General features: G+C 51.6%; 10 protein-coding genes across 10 annotated transcripts; 9 read left to right on the top strand and 1 right to left on the bottom strand.

The window, feature by feature from the left end:
• Positions 1 to 783: 783 nt before the first annotated feature.
• N7468_001637 (Zn(II)2Cys6 transcription factor domain-containing protein) lies at positions 784 to 4145 on the top strand (the record flags this gene model as incomplete). The annotated part of the gene is made up of 5 exons (XM_058470934.1): positions 784 to 910; positions 967 to 2814; positions 2866 to 2913; positions 2962 to 3266; positions 3327 to 4145. The coding sequence occupies 5 exons, from the start codon at positions 784 to 786 to the stop codon at positions 4143 to 4145; spliced, it is 3147 nt and encodes a 1048-aa protein (XP_058334075.1).
• Positions 4146 to 5345: 1200 nt separating this feature from the next.
• Positions 5346 to 5570, top strand: N7468_001636 (uncharacterized protein; the record flags this gene model as incomplete). The annotated part of the gene is made up of 1 exon (XM_058470933.1): positions 5346 to 5570. One exon carries the CDS (start codon positions 5346 to 5348, stop codon positions 5568 to 5570), a length of 225 nt encoding a protein of 74 aa, XP_058334074.1.
• A 512-nt stretch (positions 5571 to 6082) lies between these two features.
• N7468_001635 (uncharacterized protein) lies at positions 6083 to 6334 on the top strand (the record flags this gene model as incomplete). The annotated part of the gene is made up of 1 exon (XM_058470932.1): positions 6083 to 6334. One exon carries the CDS (start codon positions 6083 to 6085, stop codon positions 6332 to 6334), a length of 252 nt encoding a protein of 83 aa, XP_058334073.1.
• Positions 6335 to 6810: 476 nt separating this feature from the next.
• N7468_001634 (pepsin-like aspartic protease) lies at positions 6811 to 7980 on the top strand (the record flags this gene model as incomplete). The annotated part of the gene is made up of 1 exon (XM_058470931.1): positions 6811 to 7980. The coding sequence occupies one exon, from the start codon at positions 6811 to 6813 to the stop codon at positions 7978 to 7980; it is 1170 nt and encodes a 389-aa protein (XP_058334072.1).
• Positions 7981 to 9499: 1519 nt separating this feature from the next.
• On the top strand, positions 9500 to 11652 carry N7468_001633 (PalH/RIM21 family protein; the record flags this gene model as incomplete). Its single annotated transcript, XM_058470930.1, has 2 exons — positions 9500 to 9608; positions 9698 to 11652. 2 exons carry the CDS (start codon positions 9500 to 9502, stop codon positions 11650 to 11652), a joined length of 2064 nt encoding a protein of 687 aa, XP_058334071.1.
• A 685-nt stretch (positions 11653 to 12337) lies between these two features.
• N7468_001632 (uncharacterized protein) lies at positions 12338 to 14549 on the top strand (the record flags this gene model as incomplete). The annotated part of the gene is made up of 3 exons (XM_058470929.1): positions 12338 to 12448; positions 12514 to 13900; positions 13969 to 14549. 3 exons carry the CDS (start codon positions 12338 to 12340, stop codon positions 14547 to 14549), a joined length of 2079 nt encoding a protein of 692 aa, XP_058334070.1.
• Positions 14550 to 15798: 1249 nt separating this feature from the next.
• N7468_001631 (uncharacterized protein) lies at positions 15799 to 16200 on the top strand (the record flags this gene model as incomplete). The annotated part of the gene is made up of 1 exon (XM_058470928.1): positions 15799 to 16200. One exon carries the CDS (start codon positions 15799 to 15801, stop codon positions 16198 to 16200), a length of 402 nt encoding a protein of 133 aa, XP_058334069.1.
• Positions 16201 to 16984: 784 nt separating this feature from the next.
• On the top strand, positions 16985 to 18441 carry N7468_001630 (sugar phosphate/phosphate translocator; the record flags this gene model as incomplete). The annotated part of the gene is made up of 6 exons (XM_058470927.1): positions 16985 to 17058; positions 17138 to 17205; positions 17270 to 17275; positions 17368 to 17485; positions 17550 to 17649; positions 17713 to 18441. 6 exons carry the CDS (start codon positions 16985 to 16987, stop codon positions 18439 to 18441), a joined length of 1095 nt encoding a protein of 364 aa, XP_058334068.1.
• Positions 18442 to 19482: 1041 nt separating this feature from the next.
• Positions 19483 to 19917, bottom strand: N7468_001629 (uncharacterized protein; the record flags this gene model as incomplete). The annotated part of the gene is made up of 1 exon (XM_058470926.1): positions 19483 to 19917. One exon carries the CDS (start codon positions 19915 to 19917, stop codon positions 19483 to 19485), a length of 435 nt encoding a protein of 144 aa, XP_058334067.1.
• A 1604-nt stretch (positions 19918 to 21521) lies between these two features.
• Positions 21522 to 21986, top strand: N7468_001628 (Dabb family protein; the record flags this gene model as incomplete). The annotated part of the gene is made up of 3 exons (XM_058470925.1): positions 21522 to 21587; positions 21644 to 21754; positions 21804 to 21986. The coding sequence occupies 3 exons, from the start codon at positions 21522 to 21524 to the stop codon at positions 21984 to 21986; spliced, it is 360 nt and encodes a 119-aa protein (XP_058334066.1).
• Between the last annotated feature and the right edge of the window lie 45 nt (positions 21987 to 22031).

Genomic DNA, 22031 nt, shown 5'->3' with positions numbered 1-22031 from the left:
CTCACCCTCCTCTTATCCTCCTCTCAATTTTTATACCATTTTCTTACCTTTCGTCTACACGGCGCTAAACACACCCAGGGACACTTACTCAGACTATAATAGGCTCCCGAGGTTGTGTGTACTGAATCCAGCGAACTGCCATGCCAGTTAGAGGCAAAGCTCGCAAACTTGGCTTGACCTATCATATATTCTAAGCTCCTTTTTAGGAGGGAATCTGGCAAAGGTTCAGCAAAAGCAAACCCTGTCAACTAGAGTATTATAGCTGCCAAACTGGCAAAGGTAGAATCTTAGCTTGCCTGTCCCTATACCCCAAGGGAGGCTAAGAGCCGGCGGCATATACCGCCAGCCCCCCTGGATGTTAATTAATACTACAACTATTACTACTACTACAGCATGGCAAATTGACTTTAATTTCGCATTTTAAGGCGGAGGCCGTAGTCCTCGAGACCAATAGGAATGCGCGCAAGGGTCGAGTCTACCCCGCAGACTCGATTTATTATACAACGAAAACTCAGCCGGGCAAGGCTCTAGGGCTATCACGTCGGTAAGGGTAAGAAGGATAAAAATTAGGCGATGTAACCAGTCCGATGAATTACTAGTAAAGGGGAAAAAAAAACTAGTCCACTGATACCTCTCAATAGCAACGGCTATCGCCTGGCAGGAGAACAGCGTCCAATCGGTCCGCATTCATAAAATCGACCCCCACCGCCCTTCAGCTTATCTTCGCTTTGCATCGGCTTCCCAGGCCCCATAGCTGCTCGCCCACAGCACTTCTAGCCCAGCATGGGACAAGTCCCCAACAGCTCGGGCCATGATTCCGAAAAGTCCCCATCTCTTACCCCGCAGCACAGGCGCGGCTACCAGGCTTGCGATCCTTGCCGCAAGCGAAAAGTCAAGTGCGATCTGGGCAGTACGATTCCCCTCTCCGATCCGACAACTCAAGGCTAATCCTACATGCCCATGCAGGTGTCGATAATCCACGGCCCCCGCCATGCGTGCGATGCCGGCGAGAAAGTAAGCGATGTGAATTTTCAGCCACTCGTCGCAAGCGCAAAACCTCCGAGCAGCCTGAAGAGGGCGAACATGAGGCCCAAGAAGCCGTTCTTCACCGCGACAAGCGGATGATGATCGGCGAGGTCCCCAAGAAAGAGAATCTGCCTGAGGCTTCCCCGTTCCTTCCATCCGAGCCAGCTTTCCAGTCCGAAAGCTTGCGCGTGAGACAGCGCTGGTCCGAGCAGCAGCAGCAACAACAATTTGCTGCGGCCTCCAATGCTCTGCCATCGGTGCGATCCTTGCAAAATGCCCCGGCGGCCTCGTCTGCGAGACATATTATGGAAGCGAGGCATCAGCGATTGCCTTCATACCAGACCAATGAGAGAAGCACGGCAGCTGGCTATGGAGGCCAGCCGATGATGAATCGCACGGCGGTTGAACTGCTTTCTCCAGCTATCACAAATACCCACGACGCTTTGCACTTGCTGTCCGAAGCCGCTGGTCGGACGGAGGATCTGAACCGATATGCCGCAAGACAATCTGTCTCGTCTTTTAACTCGGGCCCGTCACCTCTGGCGCACGGAAGTTCTCCAGGAATATTAGCGGGTCCTTTGTCCGGACTCCTCGATCCGGTGCGTCAGGGAATGGAATATACCAGGGTACAGGAATGGGTGCTGGGGATCCCTAATGTCTCCCAAGAAAGTCGTCCCCATGAAGGCCCAACGAACCAGCAAGACCCAGGATACATTGATGCAGTACGAGCATGGTCAAGACTGCGTTTCGTACGGGCAGGATGGATGACGGTCCAGGAAGGAATGGATTATGTGGCATATTACTATGAGAATCTGGCGCCCATGAGCCCTGTGGTGACGCCCGATTACTCGCATCCCTCGAAGCATCGCACGTTACTTACCGAAGAGCCTGTGTTAGCGGTGACCATCCTCACAATCGCCTCTCGCCATCTGAAACCCAAGGGAGATGGGGCTAGCACCCGCGCTTTCTACATCCACGATCGGCTCTGGTCATACTTGCGAGGCATGATCGAACGGCTTTTCTGGGGCCAGGAGAAATTCGATGCTAGCGCCCCAGGGATGAGCAGGCCGCGTGCGTTAGACTTGGCCTCGACTTCAGGAAGACCCCTCGCGAAAGGGAATCTAAGAGCATTGGGTACGGTTGAAGCTTTACTTATCCTTACCGATTGGCATCCTCGGAACCTGCACTTCCCACCCGGCGATGATGAGAATGCATTATTGGACACAGATGCCCACCCACACAGTCGCCTTGACCTCGACAATGATATTGATTCATCGGGCACTAAAGGACCAAATTCCTCTCCCGAAGGTAGACTTGCATTCCAGAAATGGCTGGAGCCTGCTTGGAGATCTGACAGGATGTCATGGATGCTTTTGAGCACTGCGCAAGCTCTTGCATTTGAGCTTGGCGTATTTGATCAGAAATTGGAGCAAAAGGGCCCCCTTGAGTCTCCATCTGAACAGTTCCGAAAACGCCGACTCCGCAGATTGATCCTTATCTTTATTACGCAAAGCAGTGGCCGACTTGGAATCCCATCTATGCTTCCTTTACCGGAATGGAGTGAGGAGGCGCCATTGACCAGTGGGCCGAAAGACCTGCCTTCGGACCATGATAAGATGCAAGATTGTTGGATGGGCATTTCAAAGCTTGTCTACCAAGCGAACCACCAGCTTTTCGCGTCGGTCGAGCAAACCTCTGAGTTGATCAAGAGTCGAAGGTACATGGAACAGATCGATTGGTTCCAGCCGCAACTACGAGAGTTCAGGCAGAACCTGGATCGGGTAAACAGTGAGTCCAAGTCTAATACAGTACCCCGAGCTTGGCGCTAATTGTAATCAGTGTCTCCGGCTATGCGAAGTATTCTGACGATTGAATACGAATACACAAGTAAGCGTGAGTCTCGACATTGGATCGAACAGTACTGATCATTCCTAGGGTTATACGTCAATTCTCTTGCGCTCCAAGCTGTTGTTGATCGGTGGACCAACATGTCCAGCAACGAGTCTGCCCAATCCCAGCCAAATCAGGCAAACACAGGGCCGTCACCTGGTAGCACTGGTTGGTTCCGTACTTTGATGGAGCTTTACCGGGTCAATGAACCGTACATACAGGAGGTTGTAGACGCTTCACGTCGCATCCTACAGGTTGTTCTAGAAGGTCTCGTGCCGGGGGGTCGCTTGAAGCATGCCCCTATTAGAACGTTCTTCCGGATCCTGTCGGGAATGATCTTCATCCTGAAGGTAAGCAGAATATCGACAATTCCAGACCTCACTGTGCAAACTACTAATCATCTCCTGCAGACATTCACCCTCGGAGCTCAAGAGGACGATGTGCGAGTCTCATTAGATTTGCAAGACCGGACTGTGGATGCCTTGCGCACCTTTGTGGTTGACGACGTGCACATCAGTAACACCGTTGCTCGCTTGCTGGAACTTTTGACTAATAGCATCCGCACGCGATTCTTGCGGTTCGCACCCCATGACCGCGGCGCCGACGGCGATGGGCAAGACCGAGGCTCCGCTTCTGCCTCGCGAGCACACTCGCCCGCTCGCGATAATATTGCGGGTCGGCGTGCTGGTTCACAAGCATCCTGGGGACCAGGCTCGGGCCAGGATGCAACTTCAAGCGGCAACGATTTGGGACTTTTGGAGAACAACGGGGCCAGCGGACATCCGTCGATCGGGTCAGGCCATGATCCGCTCGCCAATATTCCTGCGCAGCCGATTAACTCCTCCAATTTGAACGTTTCGTTTATGCCGCCTCCTCCGTCTGTGTATTACAATTATTATGATTCAAACTCAACTGTGCCGGCCAATGAGCTTGAACGGTCGTCGTCGGATCATCTGATGTCTTCGCATGCCGTTGGAGATAGTAACGGGGGTAACACGTCACTGCCAGATTGGTTTGCCCTACCGCTGGATCAATTCTTCAACAGCTCCACTGCCGTCGTTGACCAGGGTCTGGGTGGAACCGGGCCCATGCTGGGGGAGTTTGACATGCTAGAAGTATTACTCAACGAAGGCTTTGACGGCAACACGAACGGCGATGGGGAATCTGGAGGCGGGGGGGCTAGCATCTCAGTTCCTTCCATAATCTCCAGGGACGGTTTACGACCTTAGAATCTGATGTGCGCGCTGTTGCTTGTGGAGGGCTTGACTCTATGATGTATTTACTGTTTTTTTATCTCGTTGACGCTATATACCCCCACCCTTTGTGGCCATTGTACGAGGCGTATTTTCTGCATTTCTTCATCTTAAGAGTGAATCTTATTTCCTAGCTCTTAATCTGACTGAAACAAGACCTAGCGTAGACCTCTGGGCCTATCACCTGCCCGTTCGGTACATCCGACACACCAGGCTTATTCCTCTTCTAGCTTAGTAGCTTTTGTCTCCTTGGATTCCCCGAACATTCTTCGCTGCAGGCTTCGAGATGAAAGGAACGCCGGCCCAGCTCCGGTCTCCGTCGGGCCTCAAGACTGCGGGGCCCGCTTTCGCCTGCCCTAGATAGATGATACTTTTTTCACATGCTGCAGATTTGCTTCTGTTGGTCTCCCTGTGTCGTTTTAACCTCCAGAATAAGGCCCACGGGTGGCTTGGCCTGCAGGTCGTTTTACATAATGACTATGCCCTTCCGGGACCAGTGTCAACTGTCAAACGGCCCTAGCCCATAGCAATGATGTCGATGAGACCGCATTAGGATTTTGACGAGCTCATTGTGTGTGATCGCATCCTTCCCTATCGCAATGCTCATATTGCTCATGCAGTTCGTGATGACTGCAGGGCTGCGGCATGGCGCTGATGGCGGTTCCGGCTCGAGGCTTATGCTATTTTGGGCTGGTCTGCCTGTCGATCTGGATGATCAGGCCCTCCCAGAGAGACCGAATCCTCAACAGAGACCGAGTCGGACCTTGCGTTGGTTTCTATATCGTGTTTCGTACCCTTGGAGAAGTTCTAGTATTTCGTATAGAGACTACATCTCGACATATTTCGGGCATTATCTATGAGCGCAATTTATTCTTTCCAATTGATGTCAAAAGCGGCACTATAAGGCTATTGGTGTCTATTAATCAAAAAATTAAGTTCCTCATATCATATAGTCTTTATCTCGTCCATGAAAAGCAAAATATGGGGTTGACCATTTATGCGCAATAACCTATCTGGGTAAGCGAATCCTGGAGAGGATTCTGTCGCGTCGCAGTGAGCCTTGCCCCCCTCCCTCCCCCGTAATCGTGCAGGAATGGTCAGTGGATTAACTGTGACAAGCATATCTTGGCACCTATCACAGGTAGAGCGTGCCGCACGATCGAAGCCGTGTAAATCATGGGACTTGCGTGCAGAGTGTGGAGCCCAGCTGGAGGCGGGAAGATCTGCCCCCGGTTCGGTGGTGTGTTGGTGACGATCGTCGCCCCGAAGGATCAATGGTCCCCGGAAACCTCTGGAGCCCATACGATTAGGATGCGGTTTGCGGGAGAACAGGCCGTCAAGGGTCACATCGCCTCCGAGATGATCACGGATGAGCAGGGCAATCGGCAGGCGTTCGTCTAAGATGGCCGATCGTGGATTTTTTCCGATGCAGGGACCAACGCGCAGATGATCTCAGGGCGGACTCCGAGCGGGCTTAATCTGTCTGCATCATGATTGAATATCGATCATATTCAAAGCTATCGCGTTAGATGAGCAGTGCTGAAGTCGGGTGGGCCTAGACCAGAATGCAGGTGTTGGACACTTGAAACACGCCTGTCGACTGACAGGACAGGGGGTCTGGACCCCCGTCGCTAGTTACAGATTGTATACTGGAGGCAGGTTGGCTGTTGCGGACTCGAGCTACTGCTTCAGCAGCGATTTCTCGGGGCCAATCAGCATTCGCCCCCCCTGGGGGCGAAGCGATCGGTCTTTTTCAGGCACAATCCAGCGAATGCTACCTTGAACAAATCAACAAGACGGTAGAGGGCGATAGGGAACGGGCGCAAGGCCAGGATTCATCTGGTTCTGGAAGGGATTGGCTGTACAACCCCGATAAATGGGAGATGATCAACAGGGGACTCCATCCACTAACAATGCATCACTTCAATCCGCCCCCCGAGAGAGTTCTCCGCCAACTCTGGTTCGTCCGTTTCGCGCGATTGGGCTGGTCCCTGGTCATTCACCAAACCCCCCACAGCCCCACAACACCGATGATTCCATGGACTCTCACATCCACGCCCAAGTACGCAGTAGAGGCACTGACGCCCTGCGCGGCCCCTGTATGGGGATCGACAAGGCAGCACCGAATCGATGGCCAATTCTTGACCAACTTCGTGCTAGCTTAACCACGGACTTCGCCGTTCTGGAACGTAGATGCAGGAGGCCGTTGCATTGGAAGCCTCTCCCCCCGCCTTCGTCTCTGATCTAGTGCTATCAGACCCTCATCACCTAATCCCTCACGAGAGGTCGTTCCCCCTCTCTGTTTGGTTACCTCCTTCAAATTGCCCTGGAGGTGGAGACCCCGTCGGTCAACTCTGGCTGGCCGATGGACTCCGTGACGATCTCAAGGTTTTATGGGTCCCCAGGCCTACAGCAGCCTGGATCGGCGCCGGGAGCTGCCAGGAAAAGCAACTCTGCCCTCCTGAATCTTTAGATGATGGTGAGAGCAGGGACCACTTGGGCTCCAGTCTTTGGAGCACAAGGCGAAACCTTCGTTGGAGGGTATAAAGCAGCTGTGGTCGCCTGTCGACTTGTGTTCTCCATCCACCATCAATCTTTACTTCACTCTCTTTCTTCGAAAGTCATTCTTTGAATTGTCACCATGGTCGTGTTCAGCAAATTCACCGTTGCCATTGCCGGCCTGGCTTCCATGGCCGAGGCTGTCCCTACTCGCAAGCAGTTCTCCGTCAACCAGATCGCTGTCCCTGCTACCCGCACCAAGAGCTTCCACAGCGCTTACGCTCAAGCCCTGAGCAAGTACGGTGGTGAGGTCCCCACTGCTGTTAAGGCTGCTACCGCTGCCAGCGGCTCTGCTACCACCACCCCCGACAACAACGATGAGGAGTACCTGACCCCCGTCAACGTTGGTGGAACTACCATGAACCTGGACTTCGACACTGGCTCCGCCGATCTGTGGGTCTTCTCTTCTGAGCTCCCCGCCAACGAGCAGGCTGGCCACGCCATCTACCAGGCCAACAACGGCACCAAGCTCGCCGGTGCTACCTGGTCCATCTCCTACGGTGATGGCTCCTCTGCCAGCGGTGACGTCTACAAGGACACCGTCAAGGTCGGCGCCGTCACTGCCTCTGGCCAGGCTGTCGAGGCTGCCTCCAAGATCTCCCAGCAGTTCGTCCAGAACCAGAACAACGACGGTCTCTTGGGTCTTGCGTTCAGCTCCATCAACACTGTCAAGCCCAAGCCGCAGACTACCTTCTTCGACACCGTCAAGTCCCAGCTGGCTTCCCCCATCTTCGCTGTTGCTCTGAAGCACAACGCCCCCGGTGTCTACGACTTCGGTTTCGCTGACTCCTCCAAGTACACCGGCTCGCTCGCCTACACCGATGTCGACAACTCGCAGGGTTTCTGGGAGTTCACCGCTGACTCCTACAAGATTGGCTCCACCGCCGGCTCCGGCAACCTGAAGGGCATTGCTGACACCGGCACCACCCTCCTGCTCCTCGATGATGACGTTGTCTCGGCCTACTACCAGCAGGTTGAGGGTGCTCAGAACGACCAGTCCGCCGGTGGCTACACCTTCGACTGCTCTACCAAGCTCCCCGACTTCACCGTCACCATCTCCGGCTACGACGCCGTTGTCCCCGGTGACCTGATCAACTACGCCCCCGCTTCCCAGGGCAGCTCCACCTGCCTCGGTGGTATCCAGAGCAACACCGGCGTTGGCTTCTCCATCTTCGGTGACATCTTCCTGAAGAGCCAGTACGTTGTCTTCGACTCCAACGGCCCCCGCCTTGGTTTCGCCGCCCAGAAATAGACGGTGAACGACCGACTGCAAACGACCAGGATGTGACTTTCCACTCATTACGTTTTTCCGGGAAGTTTGAATGGTGTGTTCTTTTATTGATGTATAAGTGAAGATTGTGGCTAGCAGGCTAGCAGGACTGGGTTTTGAACATTCAGCCCTAGTCAGGTCCTGGCCGGCTTGGCTTGTACATGGTGTATATGATAGTGCGTGCCGTATATAATCCAATCAACGCATTGCTCGAAAATATTTCTGTCCAGATTTCGTAGGCACTATCCTTTCTCGTCCTTGATTCCAAGTGGTAGTAGTCTGAATTCGCTACTCTCATATCTCCAAGTCTTGTGCATTTGCCTATACAGCTCCCTCTTTCCTGGAACCTATTCGCCTACTCTTCTGGGCTCTTGTCCTTTTTATTGAACTCCTAGTAGCCCTGATTTGCTCATTATAACCACCTCTCTCCTGTGGTATATATTCGCACCGTGACAGGAGCCAGAGTATATATCGGCCGTACTACAAGGTTGTACCGCGACCTTCATCCCAGTACCTCGGTATTATCCGTGTCTACGATCTGACGGCCTCCAAGTTCCTGGTCTATACAGCTTCAAATCCAACAGAAACGAGCCTCTGCCTAGCGCAAATGATCGCAGAAACGGTAATCATAAGGCCAAAGCGGACACCTGGGCGAACCTTGTTCGATGCTTTCGATCCTTTTCAACTTCTATGTACAAAAGTATTTGGTTTGTTCTACTTTGCATTTGAGCCTACAACACAAGAACCCAAATTATGGCATAACTGATTACTAGCCAAATCTGCCCCCAGATATTCCCCGAACGGTTAAATGTATCTGAAAAGGCACTAGACATCACTGGCAGTTGCCTGAGATTGGTCTTCTTGTATTCCATGAAGCGATAGCACAGGCAGTCCATGCGTCTGGTTGGGTGGAATATATTGACAAGATTATACAGGATCGTGAGACTATAGCGACCTTTGTAGCGGACGGAAAGACCGATGCTCAGGCCTTATCGTCTTCAATTATCTTCAAGTTGGGCGGACCTTTTCCGTAGTAGAAGCATCTTTGTTGTGCTATTGCCAACGACATCTGTTCCTCGTGAGGCTAAAGAATACTTCGTCCGATTACGGGTGGAGCCAAGAATGCCCAGACCGACGGGTGGCGGATCTTTCTTGCGATCCGCCAAGTCCCCCAGAAACCCCAGACACCTTTGGGCACTCGAACTCCATCCTACACGGTTTTGTTTTGGCCCAGGAGTCCCAGAAGATTCTTGCTGGCGCAGATCACTCGAGCCGATCACTCGACCTTCCACCCTTGGTCTCCGCGGACATATCGACTCCCCCTCGCCCCCTCTCCGCTACGACCGTCCCCTGTCTGCCTAATTGACACTGGTGAACATCTGAGAATGGCCGCTGCTTGACGCATCACAGCGGAGCAGTATATGCCAAGTAAACGTGAAAGGAAGCCGAGAGGTCGCTGTATGGGCTTGCAGCGGACCGTCAGAGCCTAGAGTGCTTGACCATGGCAGATGCGACGAGGGTGAGGCCGCGTCAAATTTGGGCGGACCCTACTACGACGACTACGCATACGTATCTTCCCGGCTGCACCCCGATTTTACTGAGTAGTGATGGTACGTTTGCCCCGTCACTACCCCGTTCGATCCTTTGGACCCTGGGGGTCGAATAAGGCCAATCAAACTAACACTTTGTCGGGCAATAGGTGTGATTCATGTAAATCAGTCTTTTTCCTTGACACTCGCCGAGAACGCTGTGTTCGAACCGACCTGCACAGGCGACCCGTCGGACTATACCCATACCTCTGCCGTTCTCGACACGCGTGACCCGTTCTATTCCTCCGTTACGCCGCAACTGTACGCTATCGGGTGCTGTACAGTTGTCAGTTATATCCTCGTGATAATCCTCCTCATTACACCACGCACATTCTACGTCGGCGGCCCCGGTGGCGGTGCAAACTTTTTGAGTCGCCATGGTATGATCAGCAGTTCGTATAGCGGAAACTCGTCAGTGGTGGGCGTTGGTGGGCGGCCATGGCTGCAGAAGGTGGCCGCGATAGGCGTTGCAATATCGCTCACGATTGCGACCGCAGACTCTTTCAAAGTTGCCAAGAATCAATATGAATATGGATTCTCAGATGCCGAGGCCCTCTCCCAACAGGTCATTGATGGTCGAGAGATCAGGATTGTCCGGATCATATCGCAAACTTTCCTCTGGCTGGCCCAGGTTCAGACATTGATCAGACTGTTCCCGCGGCATAAGGAGAAGGTTATGATCAAATGGGCTGGGTTTGCGCTGGTCGTGTTGGATACCCTGTTTAGTATTTTGGAAAATTTCTGGTACCAGAGCACGTCTACTCGACCCAGATCTTATGATGATGCTGTTTCGGCACTGAGCTACTTGTTTGAGTTGGCTCTGAACTTGTTGTATGCGGCATGGGTGATATTCTACTCCATTTCGAAGCATCGCTATGCGTTCTTCCATCCGAAAATGCGCAATATCTGTTTCGTGGCACTTTTGTCCCTGGTTGCAATATTGATACCGGTCGTGTTTTTTGTCATGGACATTGCGAGACCGGAAATCGCTGGCTGGGGAACCTATATCAGATGGGTAGGATCAGCGGCTGCAAGCGTGGTGGTATGGGAATGGGTGGAACGCATCGAAGCTCTCGAACGCGACGAAACCAAGGATGGAATCCTTGGTCGTGAGATATTTGATGGCGACGAAATGCTTGACAACACCCCATCCGAAGAAGTTGACTGGCCACGATATTCCTCTCATGGCTCCGATGGCGGAAGTGGAAACGGCGCGTCTTCAGGATGGGGTGGCGTAATGGGTCTCGCCCACCGTCCTTTACGAACACGAGTGGGAATCTCTCGTGACGGCGGCAATCGTGGTCTGAACAGTTTATTACATCCATCAAATGATGCCGCAGCACCCCGGCGTCAATCTCACTCCCGCCCTACGCCGCCTCCCAACGTTATCACTCCAGTGAGCCGCGCAGACACGAACAGTGCCGCTAGTACGGTGTACAATGTTCGATACCATCCGGTGGCCAGCCCCACGCCACCTGTGCCCATGCCGCATATGGAGGAAGAGGACGAGATAGAAGAAGAGAAAGAAATAGAGGTCGAGGCAATGCATGCTGGGGGTAGTATTGCGCAAACTCTCTCTCCCAACGATTCCCGAGAGCAATCACCCCAAATCGTTCAAACCGACCCTCGTTGGCGAACTTTGTTGAACCCATTCAAGCGAAGGCGTGCATCGCTTCCCAAAGAAGTTGCGTCTGCGCAGGCTGGCGAGGAGGCAGTTAACGGCGAGGCCAACTATATGTCGGGCGACGAGCAGGGGCAGGAGCGCAGCCGCCCCGCTACTCAAGTTCGAGGCAATCACCCCTTCTTTTCGCTTCATCGCAAGGGGCCTTCTGCTGCGGAGGCTGGCGACGCCTCTCTGCCGGTCACTGTGATCCCTGCTCGAACCCGCAGCCACCACACATGGACGCAACAAAACCAGCTCTTGGAATCAGCTAGCAATTTACAGTCCCGATCAGGTCCAGCCGTCCAGTCAGGCCGCACTCGCCGATTTGGTCGGTCTGACCGCGGCAACCTCCCCGTTCAGGTCATTCCCCTCCCAACCGTCTTCATCCGCTCCATGGACTGACGCAGACATGGATAATGGACACGGAGATTATGTTCTTCGCTATGACCCAGAGTCTGCGGCTCTTGTCAGCGAGCGGGTAACCAATAACAATTCTCGCGAGGGGCCTTCTATTCCCTCCGACCAGGCTAGGTGGTCCGTATCATCTGCATCGGAGATCAGGAGCGAAGAAGGGGTTACTGCGCCGGGCGAAGCAGTACCACGGGATGAATCACATACTTCTCAACGTCCTGATCATAGTCAGTATTCTTGATATCCAACCGAATTCCATCTGATTGGGAGATTTCAGTTTGCATTATGTCATAATAGGAGAGCTGGCGTCTTGAATTGGCTTTTCTTTTCTTTTCTTTTCTTTTTTCTTTTTTCTTTTGGGAAAGGATGGGATTGGGGATCTATCCATTCCCTGCTGAAGATACCCGAGGATACTGGATCAATGTTTATATAAAATTAGCCGAACATAACATAATAGGCCTTCATGGAAATTCTTGATCTTGGGTCTCTCCTTGTGGAGCACCGGGGTAGATGCCACTAGAGCAGGCGAAGATCGTCCTCGGATTTGGCGGTCGCTTACTGGTTGGAGTGGAGCCTTGCTCGGAGTCTTTCAGCTCCGAGCACATTGATAATCCATCATCCCCAAATCGAAGAATTCGAGGGGAAAGCTGTCCATGTTGTGGCTCCTTGTCGCATCATGGCGGCCGTAAATCAGAATATGCTGGATGCCGGCGTCATCTTTGAACGGCCACGCGGTGCCTCGTTGTTGGTGCTGCCGTTGAATCTGATCGCCCAGATCGTGTCAAATGTAAGCCCAACCCCCCCCCGCTGGAAGCGAAATGAAGAACTGACGAACGCGGGAGGAACATTCAGGTCGAAGATGTCGGCGACCTAGCAAGACTATGTCGCACATGTCGTGTGCTTAATTACATGTCGCTCCCCCAGCTCTATCGCAGCTTGACCCTCATCTCCTACGACAAAATTCGTTATCGCAATGAACGGCCGGAGGGAATCGGAAGTGCCAGCCCGTTCACCATGGGGCTGAACACAGTAATTACTCGCCCATCCGCGACCTTAATCCGATCTATTACATTGAAAGGAGAATGGAAAGCGCACGACTTGGAGGAACATGCTCTTGTCGGGCGAGTCCCGGACTCGTCAATGCTGTTGAACATTGCGGTGCGGGCGGCGGTGGATCGCATGGCTAACTTAGAGAGCTTCAGCTGGGAACTCAACACCAAGATGCTCGACATCGTTTATGCGGGACTGGCTCAGTTGCCTCGACTATATTCGTTGACGGTTCGGTTCGCTAACAGTCGGCACCCACAGCCAACGTGCGTACTTCCGCCGATGCCACATTTGCGGGCCCTGAAGATCACCGACATAGACCCGTTGTGTTACCCCGACGATATTGCCACGTTGCTTTTGAAAAGCAGAAAACTGCAGGCGTTAAAGCTTCACTGGTCCCCGCGTATGCGAATCGCCCAAGAGCCGAGCGTCTCGCCGCATGATTATTTTCGAAAATGCATTTCCGCGAAACAGCCTCTCGCGGTCAAACAGCTTTCGTTCCAGAATTTATACGCTTTTCATAGTGAAGAATTCAATTTGGCCTTCGATCCGACTACGGTCGAGGATGTCACCTTCTTGAGTGGAAGCGACTACCTGGGTCTGGCAAACAGCTTCGTGGAGCTTAGCTGGCCGGTTGCGCCTCCACATAAGCATTTGAAAATCAAGTCGATGCGGATAGACGCGATCACAAAGCGCAACGCAGACTTCTTATCAAACTTCAAAGGTCTGGAGCGTTTTTACATCGTCAACGTCACGTCCGAAGGAGCGGACAGTTTGAACTCAGTACGGTCAGACCCGTCAGCCTCATCCGCTTTGACGCCTCCATTGTCTGAACATCAGAATCAAACCATTCCTAATGCGGGGTCTGAAAACTCCCCTGCAGCGTCCGGTTCCCCTGCTAGTCAATTAAGTGCTGGCCTAGGGGTACAAAATAGCTACCTCGCAAGCATCACCCTAAACCACGGTGCATCATTACGTCATCTTCTTCTCTCCTCCAAATGGCCTCTCTCTAACCGTGCGATTGCACGCCTTGTGCATTCGTGCCCTAACCTGGAGCAATTGGCCCTCGCCACCGAGTTCCATAGCATGGAAACCCTCGGCCTCCTCGCCCCGTTCCTTCGCAAACTCGTTGCACTCCGCCTTCTTATCCCTGCCGGGACACCTCCCCAAGCAGTCACCAAGCCGTACCATCGTCTGTTCGTCCGGTTTACGCGGATACTCAGTTGTTCGATATCATGAAACGCTCTATGTGCGATGAAGAACACATCGCACTCGCCAAAGAAGCTATAGAGACGGTGAATAATGCTCGCAACCTGGCCGAGCTCGTGGACGTTGACGACGAAGCCTTCATGACGCTCATGGGTTACGACATGGCAGACGAGCGAATTTGCGGAAGCCTCAAGATAGTCGGAATGGGCTGGAAGGCATTTGAGCTGCGTGAAATTTACAAACAGCCCCTCATGCCCGCGGACGAAGATGAGCTCGATACCCCAGTAGAAGGCCAGAATTTCGGTCGTCCCCATCTTCCCGCTTCCGCATCTCAATCTCCCGCTCTCAACGCCAATGGCTTCGATGTTCCCCGTGCCCCCGGATCTGTGTCTGTATCGGGGACTCCAGTCCCAGCCTCAACGCTCGGTAAGCGAAACCGAGATGATGACAGCGACTCTACCGACAGACAAACCGTTCCACCTGAGTCCGCGAGGGTCGAATTCCGCACAATGAAATGCGCCGAGCCCGTAGTCACGGATGATGGGTACGTCCTCAAGCGTCACATGCGGCGAGTTGGGTGGGAGACACTTAAGCATTGGGAGATCTGGGCACTGGATGAGCAGGACATTTGAGTACCGGTTGAACAAAATTTCTAATTTCTGATCATTTTTTACCCCCCTTCCGGCGATCGTCTGATGTATATATATGATGGCGGCAGAGGAGTTGGGATATTCGGGCTAGAATCTTGCGAGCTTCTTCAAGTCCACCTTTTGGCTCCGAGGCTATGGCGTTTGGGCGCTTCTACCATACCAGATTGTGTCGTTTTTAGCTAGGTTGCAGCTGGGCGAACTACGGAATACCAATTAATGAATTGAACCTAGTATCAAGAGCCAAACCTGGAAACATCTTGTAGAGTCTCAACTGCCAGTGGTCAAGGTCTGTCAGCTGGCCGCCCGATCGGTATCATGGTATTACTGAAAGCCTACAAACGAGACTGCGTGAAACAAGCTGCGGCGAGGTGCTCCTTCTACTTCCTCGTAGAGCCAAAAATTTGCCAATGATGAAAATCTAGCTGCGCCTTTCTTGGAAAGTAGGCAGATTTAAACATCGACTATAACCAGGTCTATGATCCAGCTGGGGTAATACTGCTTTCTTTTCTTTTTTCTTCTTTTTTTTCGAACAGTAAGTGTACAATTCTGGGATGCGCAAGTGGACCAGTCGACGCAGCCGAAGAACGACTTCTGTCTATCACCGAAGACGGAGTTACAAATGGTCCGGAGAACGCGGTTTCTTGGACTCGGTCGAAGCCTGTGGAGGAGCCGAAGTACACTGATCGACTATTTCGTCTGGCTGGGAACCGTGTTGAATGCGGGAGACGGGACCGTATACCAAACCTCGCGATATCATTGACTACAATTTAGAGTAAGATAGATTCATTTTGTGGCTTGAAGTAACAGTTCCTTGTTGCGCCTGAGGCTTAATGTCTAGCATCTTCACGGCCCACGGGCCCCATCTAACTCCTTACATAGTCTGTGGAACATAGCTAATGGCAGCATGGCTAGAGTTTCAGCAGCATCATCTCCAGTATGCGGTCTATGATGATGGTCCTTCTCTCTCCGCTTTTCTTCACCATCTTGGGCTTTCGTCCAGATTATGGTCGCGATATTTAACGCGATGTCAACGTAAGAGTCCTATTCTGACTACTTTGAAACAGTTTACTATATGTTTGAGAGAAAAGTCCCAGTCTCGGTAATTTAGGCTGTTCCGTACTTTGTCCGGCAAAGGTGCCCCAAAGAACAGCCTGGCCTGTGCCGGAAATGTCGCTGTGATCGCTTATCAGTGAAGGTGCAGATCGGGTATGTTCTCCACCAGGTAAAATCCATGACGAGGCGATCGGGTCCGTTACGTGTATTCTTTGAAGGGAGCCACAAGGGACGAGTAAAGATAAACGCCTTTGCTGGAGAAAATGCCGACGGAAATATCCTCCTGGAATTTGAAGAATGCCAAGGAAGCAAACGTGTTGATTCACGTTCTGCTGTGACCCTCGAGAGATTCAAGATCCCACACCAGCGTAACATTAGGGTTTCCTGTTTGAGCCAGACCGGCAGAATTTTGGATGAATGGTGTTGGATTTCCGATGAACGCGCTTCTCATAGGATGCACCAAGCGCCTCTGCTGAAGGGTCCTGAGTCCTCTGTCCGGCCTGTCCGTAGTCGGTCGCATCAGGACGAGGGATTCCCTTTTCTTTGCAGATCAAATTTCGTTGATCGGCGACCGCGCTAATTACTATTTGCTCAGAATCCTCCTTTTCCCTTCCTTTATCTTCGCCCAGACGCAGGCAATTTTGCTCATGGCCTTCACGGTTGTCGACTCAAGAGACAATGTATATAGAACCTTGGAACGGCTTCCCTAAACGATTAATCGACCGTTTATTAGTGGGTATCCCGGATTCAAGTCGATTTAAGCTTCAGCTTGGCTTATCGGGGGCCCCGAGTATCGGCTCGCCACTGTCAGAACTTATTTGGCGCCGCTAATGATAGCGGCAGCTGAGATGGTCCTTCCGTGCCATTGACGGGTTGAACTTCAGGGTGCAGAGACTGACCAATCCGTAACCATTGCCAGTCGGGATTTAAGAAATCCAAGAAATTCTAGAAGGATTCGAGCATTAAACCCCTATTCCGCCCGTTCTCCATATCTCCGGGGGTCCAGGAATGCACGGCCTATTGCAGAACCTTTTAGCAGGGGCGATCAGGGCCGATTAGGGCCTACGAGCCCACCGAACCACTGCACGGGAGGCGGCCGCCAGCGTCATGCTCAATCTCCCGGCCGTAAAACTGGGCCCAACCGTGGGCTTGAGCAGACAAGGCCAAACCTGAAACGTCGAAGGCTCCACGCGTCGACGTGTACTCTTTCGGCGCAGCAAATGGCGCCACCAATCACTGCCGCCCGTGGTCACCGCCCGCGCTGATCACTCTTGCCCCTAAAATGTCCTGCGGTTTTGCATTTTTCTCCCCATCACTCTTCTACTCACCCATAGTCGCTCTTTTGCGGGTTCAACTACTTCACAATGGCAAACGGTCGCTCTTCTCAGGATGAACGCAAGCTCGAGGGCGGGAGCCAGGCTCCCCCCCCCGAGCCAGGGTCTGCACCCTGCCTTCTACATCATGTGTGTTACCCCTTCCGGCAATCCCTACTCGCAATCCTGCTAATAGTCCGCCAGTTTGTGGATTGGATTGAGTTCCAGCGTCATCCTGTTCAACAAGTGGGTTCTGTCCGCTGCCAAATTCAGTAAGTTTTGGGGATCTGCCGTTGAAATCGTGAAGCGCGCCTTGCTAACCTCTGCCGCTTCTAGACTTCCGTAAGTGTTTCCTCGAGCGCATTCGAAGATCCCTGTGCTTTTTGATTTTCCACGATTCTCTCGACGTAGAACTAATTCCTCGCCCTGTTCAGCCCTCTTCCTCACAACATGGCACATGGTGTTCGCGACCTTGGTGACCCAGATCATGGCCCGCACCACCAACCTCTTGGACTCCCGCCACAAGGTCCCGATGAACGCTAGCACGTATAGGTGAGTTCTCCCGCGCAATCCATGTTGAATCATGAAAAGGCGCCGCTAACACGACAGATCACAGCCGCGCTATCGTCCCCATCGGCATCATGTTCAGTTTGTCTCTGATTTGCGGTAATCTTGCCTACCTCTACCTCAGCGTTTCCTTCATCCAGATGCTGAAGGTAAGGAAAAACACCCTTGGAAACCTATGCCTCCGGCGCAACATACTGATAGCTCCATTCCAGGCCACCAACGCTGTCGTGACCCTCTTCGCCACCTGGGCTTTCGGAATTGCCCCGGCCAACTACAAGCAGCTGGGCAATGTTACCGTCATTGTCATTGGTGTCGTTATTGCCTCCTTCGGCGAGATCAAGTTCGACATGCTTGGTTTCCTGATCCAGGTCTCTGGTATCATCTTCGAGGCCCTCCGTCTGGTTATGGTTCAGCGCCTCCTCAGCTCCGCTGAGTTCAAGATGGATGCCATCGTCTCTCTCTACTACTACGCCCCGGCCTGTGCTGCCATTAACGGTGTCGTCACTCTCTTTACTGACGTTCCCCGCATGACTATGGGTGACATCTACGGTGTCGGCCTCATGACCCTTGTTGCTAATGCCATGGTTGCTTTCCTCCTTAACGTTTCCGTTGTTCTTCTTATCGGCAAGACCTCTGCCGTTGTTCTGACTATGGCGGGTATCCTGAAGGATATCCTGCTGGTTGCTGCCTCCATGATCATTTTCCGGGACCCTGTCACTGCTCAGCAGTTCTTCGGTTACTCTATCGCTCTGGGAGGTCTCACCTACTACAAGCTTGGAGCTGAGAAGATCCACAACTTGGCTACCGATGTCCGTCTCCAGATTGGCGAGTACCGTCGCACCAACCCTGCTTTGGCCAAGACTATTGCCATCGGTGCCGTCGTCAGCGTCATCTTGCTTGTCCTGTACAACGGCGCCCCCGCTCCCAAATTGACTACCTAAAGGCCCCAATGCCTAGTCACTCGTCGCCTCTCATGCTGCTATAAGCTCAATAGTACCCGCAACGGCAACGAGCACTGTGCCAAGATCAAGATCACGTATGACAACAACAGCTGCTGAACGCGTTCTTTTTATTTCTTCTCCACCTATGCTGTTCATTATACTTTTTGTTTTTTTTATTACCGTTTCGATAGATGGGAGCGGTTTCTTTACATCTCCAGCGCGGAGATTTGCATGTAAATTTGGGCGGGATAGAATGACGTCCGGTGGGATTCAAGGCGAACAACAATATTTCAGGCTGGGTGCCTCCATGTTCTAATGACTATTCCTTCATTCGCCTGGAGTCTCGAAATAGACCAATGGACATTTTTTAAAAGCCGATATTACGACGTGTGGATAATACTCTTGAGAATGATTCAATCCAGATGAACATTATCGGCTACGGTTCTTGTTTTGTTTGGCTCTGTGAGTTCGAGCCGGTCTGATATGGTTCGAATCAAGGGTGGCGAATGGTGGAAGATGGGGCTGAATGAGGGCTGAATGAGATGATGAACAGAATGACATGAACACCTGCACCTGCACCTCCAAATCAGACTTGCTGCACCGAGCGCACCGAAACGAGGCTGCACCATTTCCTACCATTTCCACTTATATCTCTATCATGCAAATTCATCTGGAGCTTCTGGCTTCTCGCGATGTTCAGCTTGAAGCTTACAGAGGGTTTCCATTCGCTGTTACCTCATCAATACACAAAACGTTGGGCGAAAGGTGTCCTTCCAAACTGTGTCGCGACGCCTCTCGATATTCTGTACGCAAGAAGAGGGACAAGAGGCCTCCTATGAAATGCCCTATGGAATGAAGCAGAAATTGAAGCGGATAAGGCCCTCAAACTATCGGACCTGAGGTTGCTTGCTGATTCCGGAAGCTTGTTCATGTCACGCTGTCGGATCAATACGAACTTGAACATCAAATGTTGAACTGAGACAATAAGAAATTTTGATCAAATAATAGAAGAACTTTGAAAACTAAAAAAGTCTAAGTAACCTAAAGTATCTGGAGGATACAGTCTTTGTAACTTCGCCGCTGGGAAGTATATCCTGCTGGATTGTAGTCCAAGTCAAAGCGAATGTTTTCCCAGAGTGTGTCTCCAGTCCCGGCTTTAGCCTTACTAACCCATAGATCATCACCGGCTCTCACTGCACATTGTGTTTTCAAAGTCAGTCCTCGGAGAGAGCAGATCATCTTCGGCGGAGCGCCAGTGGCCGAAGTGAAGAGCAGCGTGGCAGTGGGCGGTTGAATGGATAAAGCTCTGCTGTATCCAACACTCCAGGGGTCCTGGTCAGTGTAGGAACCGTTTCTTTCATCCATTTCTCGAAAATGCCCATTGATCCGGTCTGGAGTCCAGGCGTCGTAGTCCCTTTTCAGGCCGTCCGATATGTACTTTTTCATCACTTCATCCCCCAAGTTGTAGCCCAGCATGTGTTCTATGCCTATTAGTATTGAAGATGGCATAGTTACTATGGATTTCCTTATCGAGGATGAGGTATTCGGCGACGTCGTAAGTGTCGATACATTACAAATTCGTACTTAGTACTTAGTTCGCTTCTGAAATAGAATGTTGGTTCATACCTGTTCTTTAGCTGCTCATATCATCAAACGTCCGCACTAGTCGTGATATTGTTGCGAACTTCCCGTTCAAGGTCCTCTGGTGTATAGATTCTGTAGTTGTGCAATACTTCGTTCAGTTGTCTCTCGACCTTTGAAAAACCTCATCCATATGGTGTTTTAGCAGGTAAAAAACATGATTGCCACGGGCCGTACCTTGTTGCTTTCAGGGTTCTGAACTCTTGCTCGAAAACCTTGATTTGATTGTATATTTCTTCCGCTCGAGCTCTTCTCTTCGGACTGTCTGGGTAGAAGATGTTGCCCATGCTCATTCCTTGACCCATGATGTTGTGGTGGACAATGGGCTTGGTAGGATATTTTTTAAAAAATGATTTAGATCTGAACCCTATGTTCTATAATGTGGGGTCAAGATTCCTTGTTCACACCATCTGACAACGATGGATTCTTCAATTTCTTATCTGCCCAGAAACTGTGTTCTATCTGACAACAGTAGATGTCAGGTAAAATCTTGGTTAGAAAAGAAATTGTAGGACTATGATACTAGAATATCGACTCAGAAATCTACATATCGTGATGATAGTGCTTTTAGCTTCTACAATAGAAACGATGATCATTCGGCGGCCAACTGTAGAAGTACGTGTTGAAGTGGTAAGAAAGGAAGGCTACATCTATTCAATGGCTGGCCACTCTGCCTATGATCTTATCCTTTCGTACGATAGTAACAAAGCCAATAGAGTCTCTTCAAGATGTTACTCTTGATTTGCTCTACAGCGTCAGGCAAGATGGGCGCAGCGTTTCTGGCGAGATGTGAAGCCAATTATTCAAAAAGGGTCAGATAGGGGATAGGATACGACTGAGGGAGGCCGATACTACTACGAGTTCGGAGTGAAATAACTCGGTGGTAGCAAGATAATCACACTAATCGCTGACTATCTTATATATTGCGTGGTTTGTGTAGCGAGCGCCTTTTGTGGATCTAATTCGTACAAATAGGGGCGCCGAGCCTTCACTCGAGTTATCTCTGCGGCTCCCGCAGCGCCCTCGTGGCTTAACAAAGCGTATCGTGATACGAGACATGCTTCGAGGTATATTGCGGGGCAGAATTTGGTGGATGGCGGGTTGGGTCGCCTTATACTGGGCCGGCTAAACTCCGAGGATTGATAAGTGGGACTAGACTATAAGATGTGTTTAGGTTCGGTTTATTTTGGATTGCGCCAATAACTAACAATTGAGGTTTAGTAAGCTCAACCGATGGACCCATAAATATTTAGATGATTTCATCCCACGTAAGCCCTCCATAGAACAGTACTGGATGGAGATAGCGGTACTGGACGCCTCGCAGGCCCGCCTTCTTTTTTACACTTAAAAGAGCGTTTACTCTCTTCCCTGTACCCAACCGGCCTGTGTCTATACTTCCGTCTCAATCCCATCATCTGCAGACTGCGCATCTCGCGAAAATGTCCATCACCCACATAGTCCTTCTCCAACTCAAGCCGGATGTCGACCCCGCCGCCATCCAACAGGTACAGCTCACGTCCTGACATCGTTTTGCTTCTCATGAACTCAGTTGTATATGTAGGCCTCGATGCATTTCCTTTCATTGAAGGATACCTGCGTCAATCCCACCTCGAAGCAACCATACATCCTCAAGATCTCAGGAGGAAGTGACAACTCGCCCGAAGGGCTTCAGGTATGGGATGGCATGACTTTTCCTGGCAAACCACTAACCAAAATGGTAGGACGGCATATCCCACGCATTCGTTGTCGAATTCGCCAACGAGGCAGACCGAGATTACTACGTAAAGGAGGACCCGGCCCACCAGATGTTCAAGCAGCAAGTTGGTCCGCTCCTCCAAAAGATCCAAGTTATCGACTTTGCCCCCGAGTTGTTCGCAAAGGCCTACTCGAAGAGTCTTGCATAAGAGTCAAAAAAAAATGAAAACAATTTGATTGGCTAGACTGGTATT

The sequence above is a fragment of the Penicillium chermesinum genome (genome assembly GCF_028974085.1).
Source record: "Penicillium chermesinum strain IBT 19713 chromosome Unknown utg000002l:1.0-5270490.0:1.0-5274688.0, whole genome shotgun sequence".
Lineage (NCBI taxonomy): Eukaryota > Fungi > Ascomycota > Eurotiomycetes > Eurotiales > Aspergillaceae > Penicillium > Penicillium chermesinum.
Note: the sequence above shows the minus strand (reverse complement) of the source record. Positions and strands in the feature narration are given on the sequence as shown.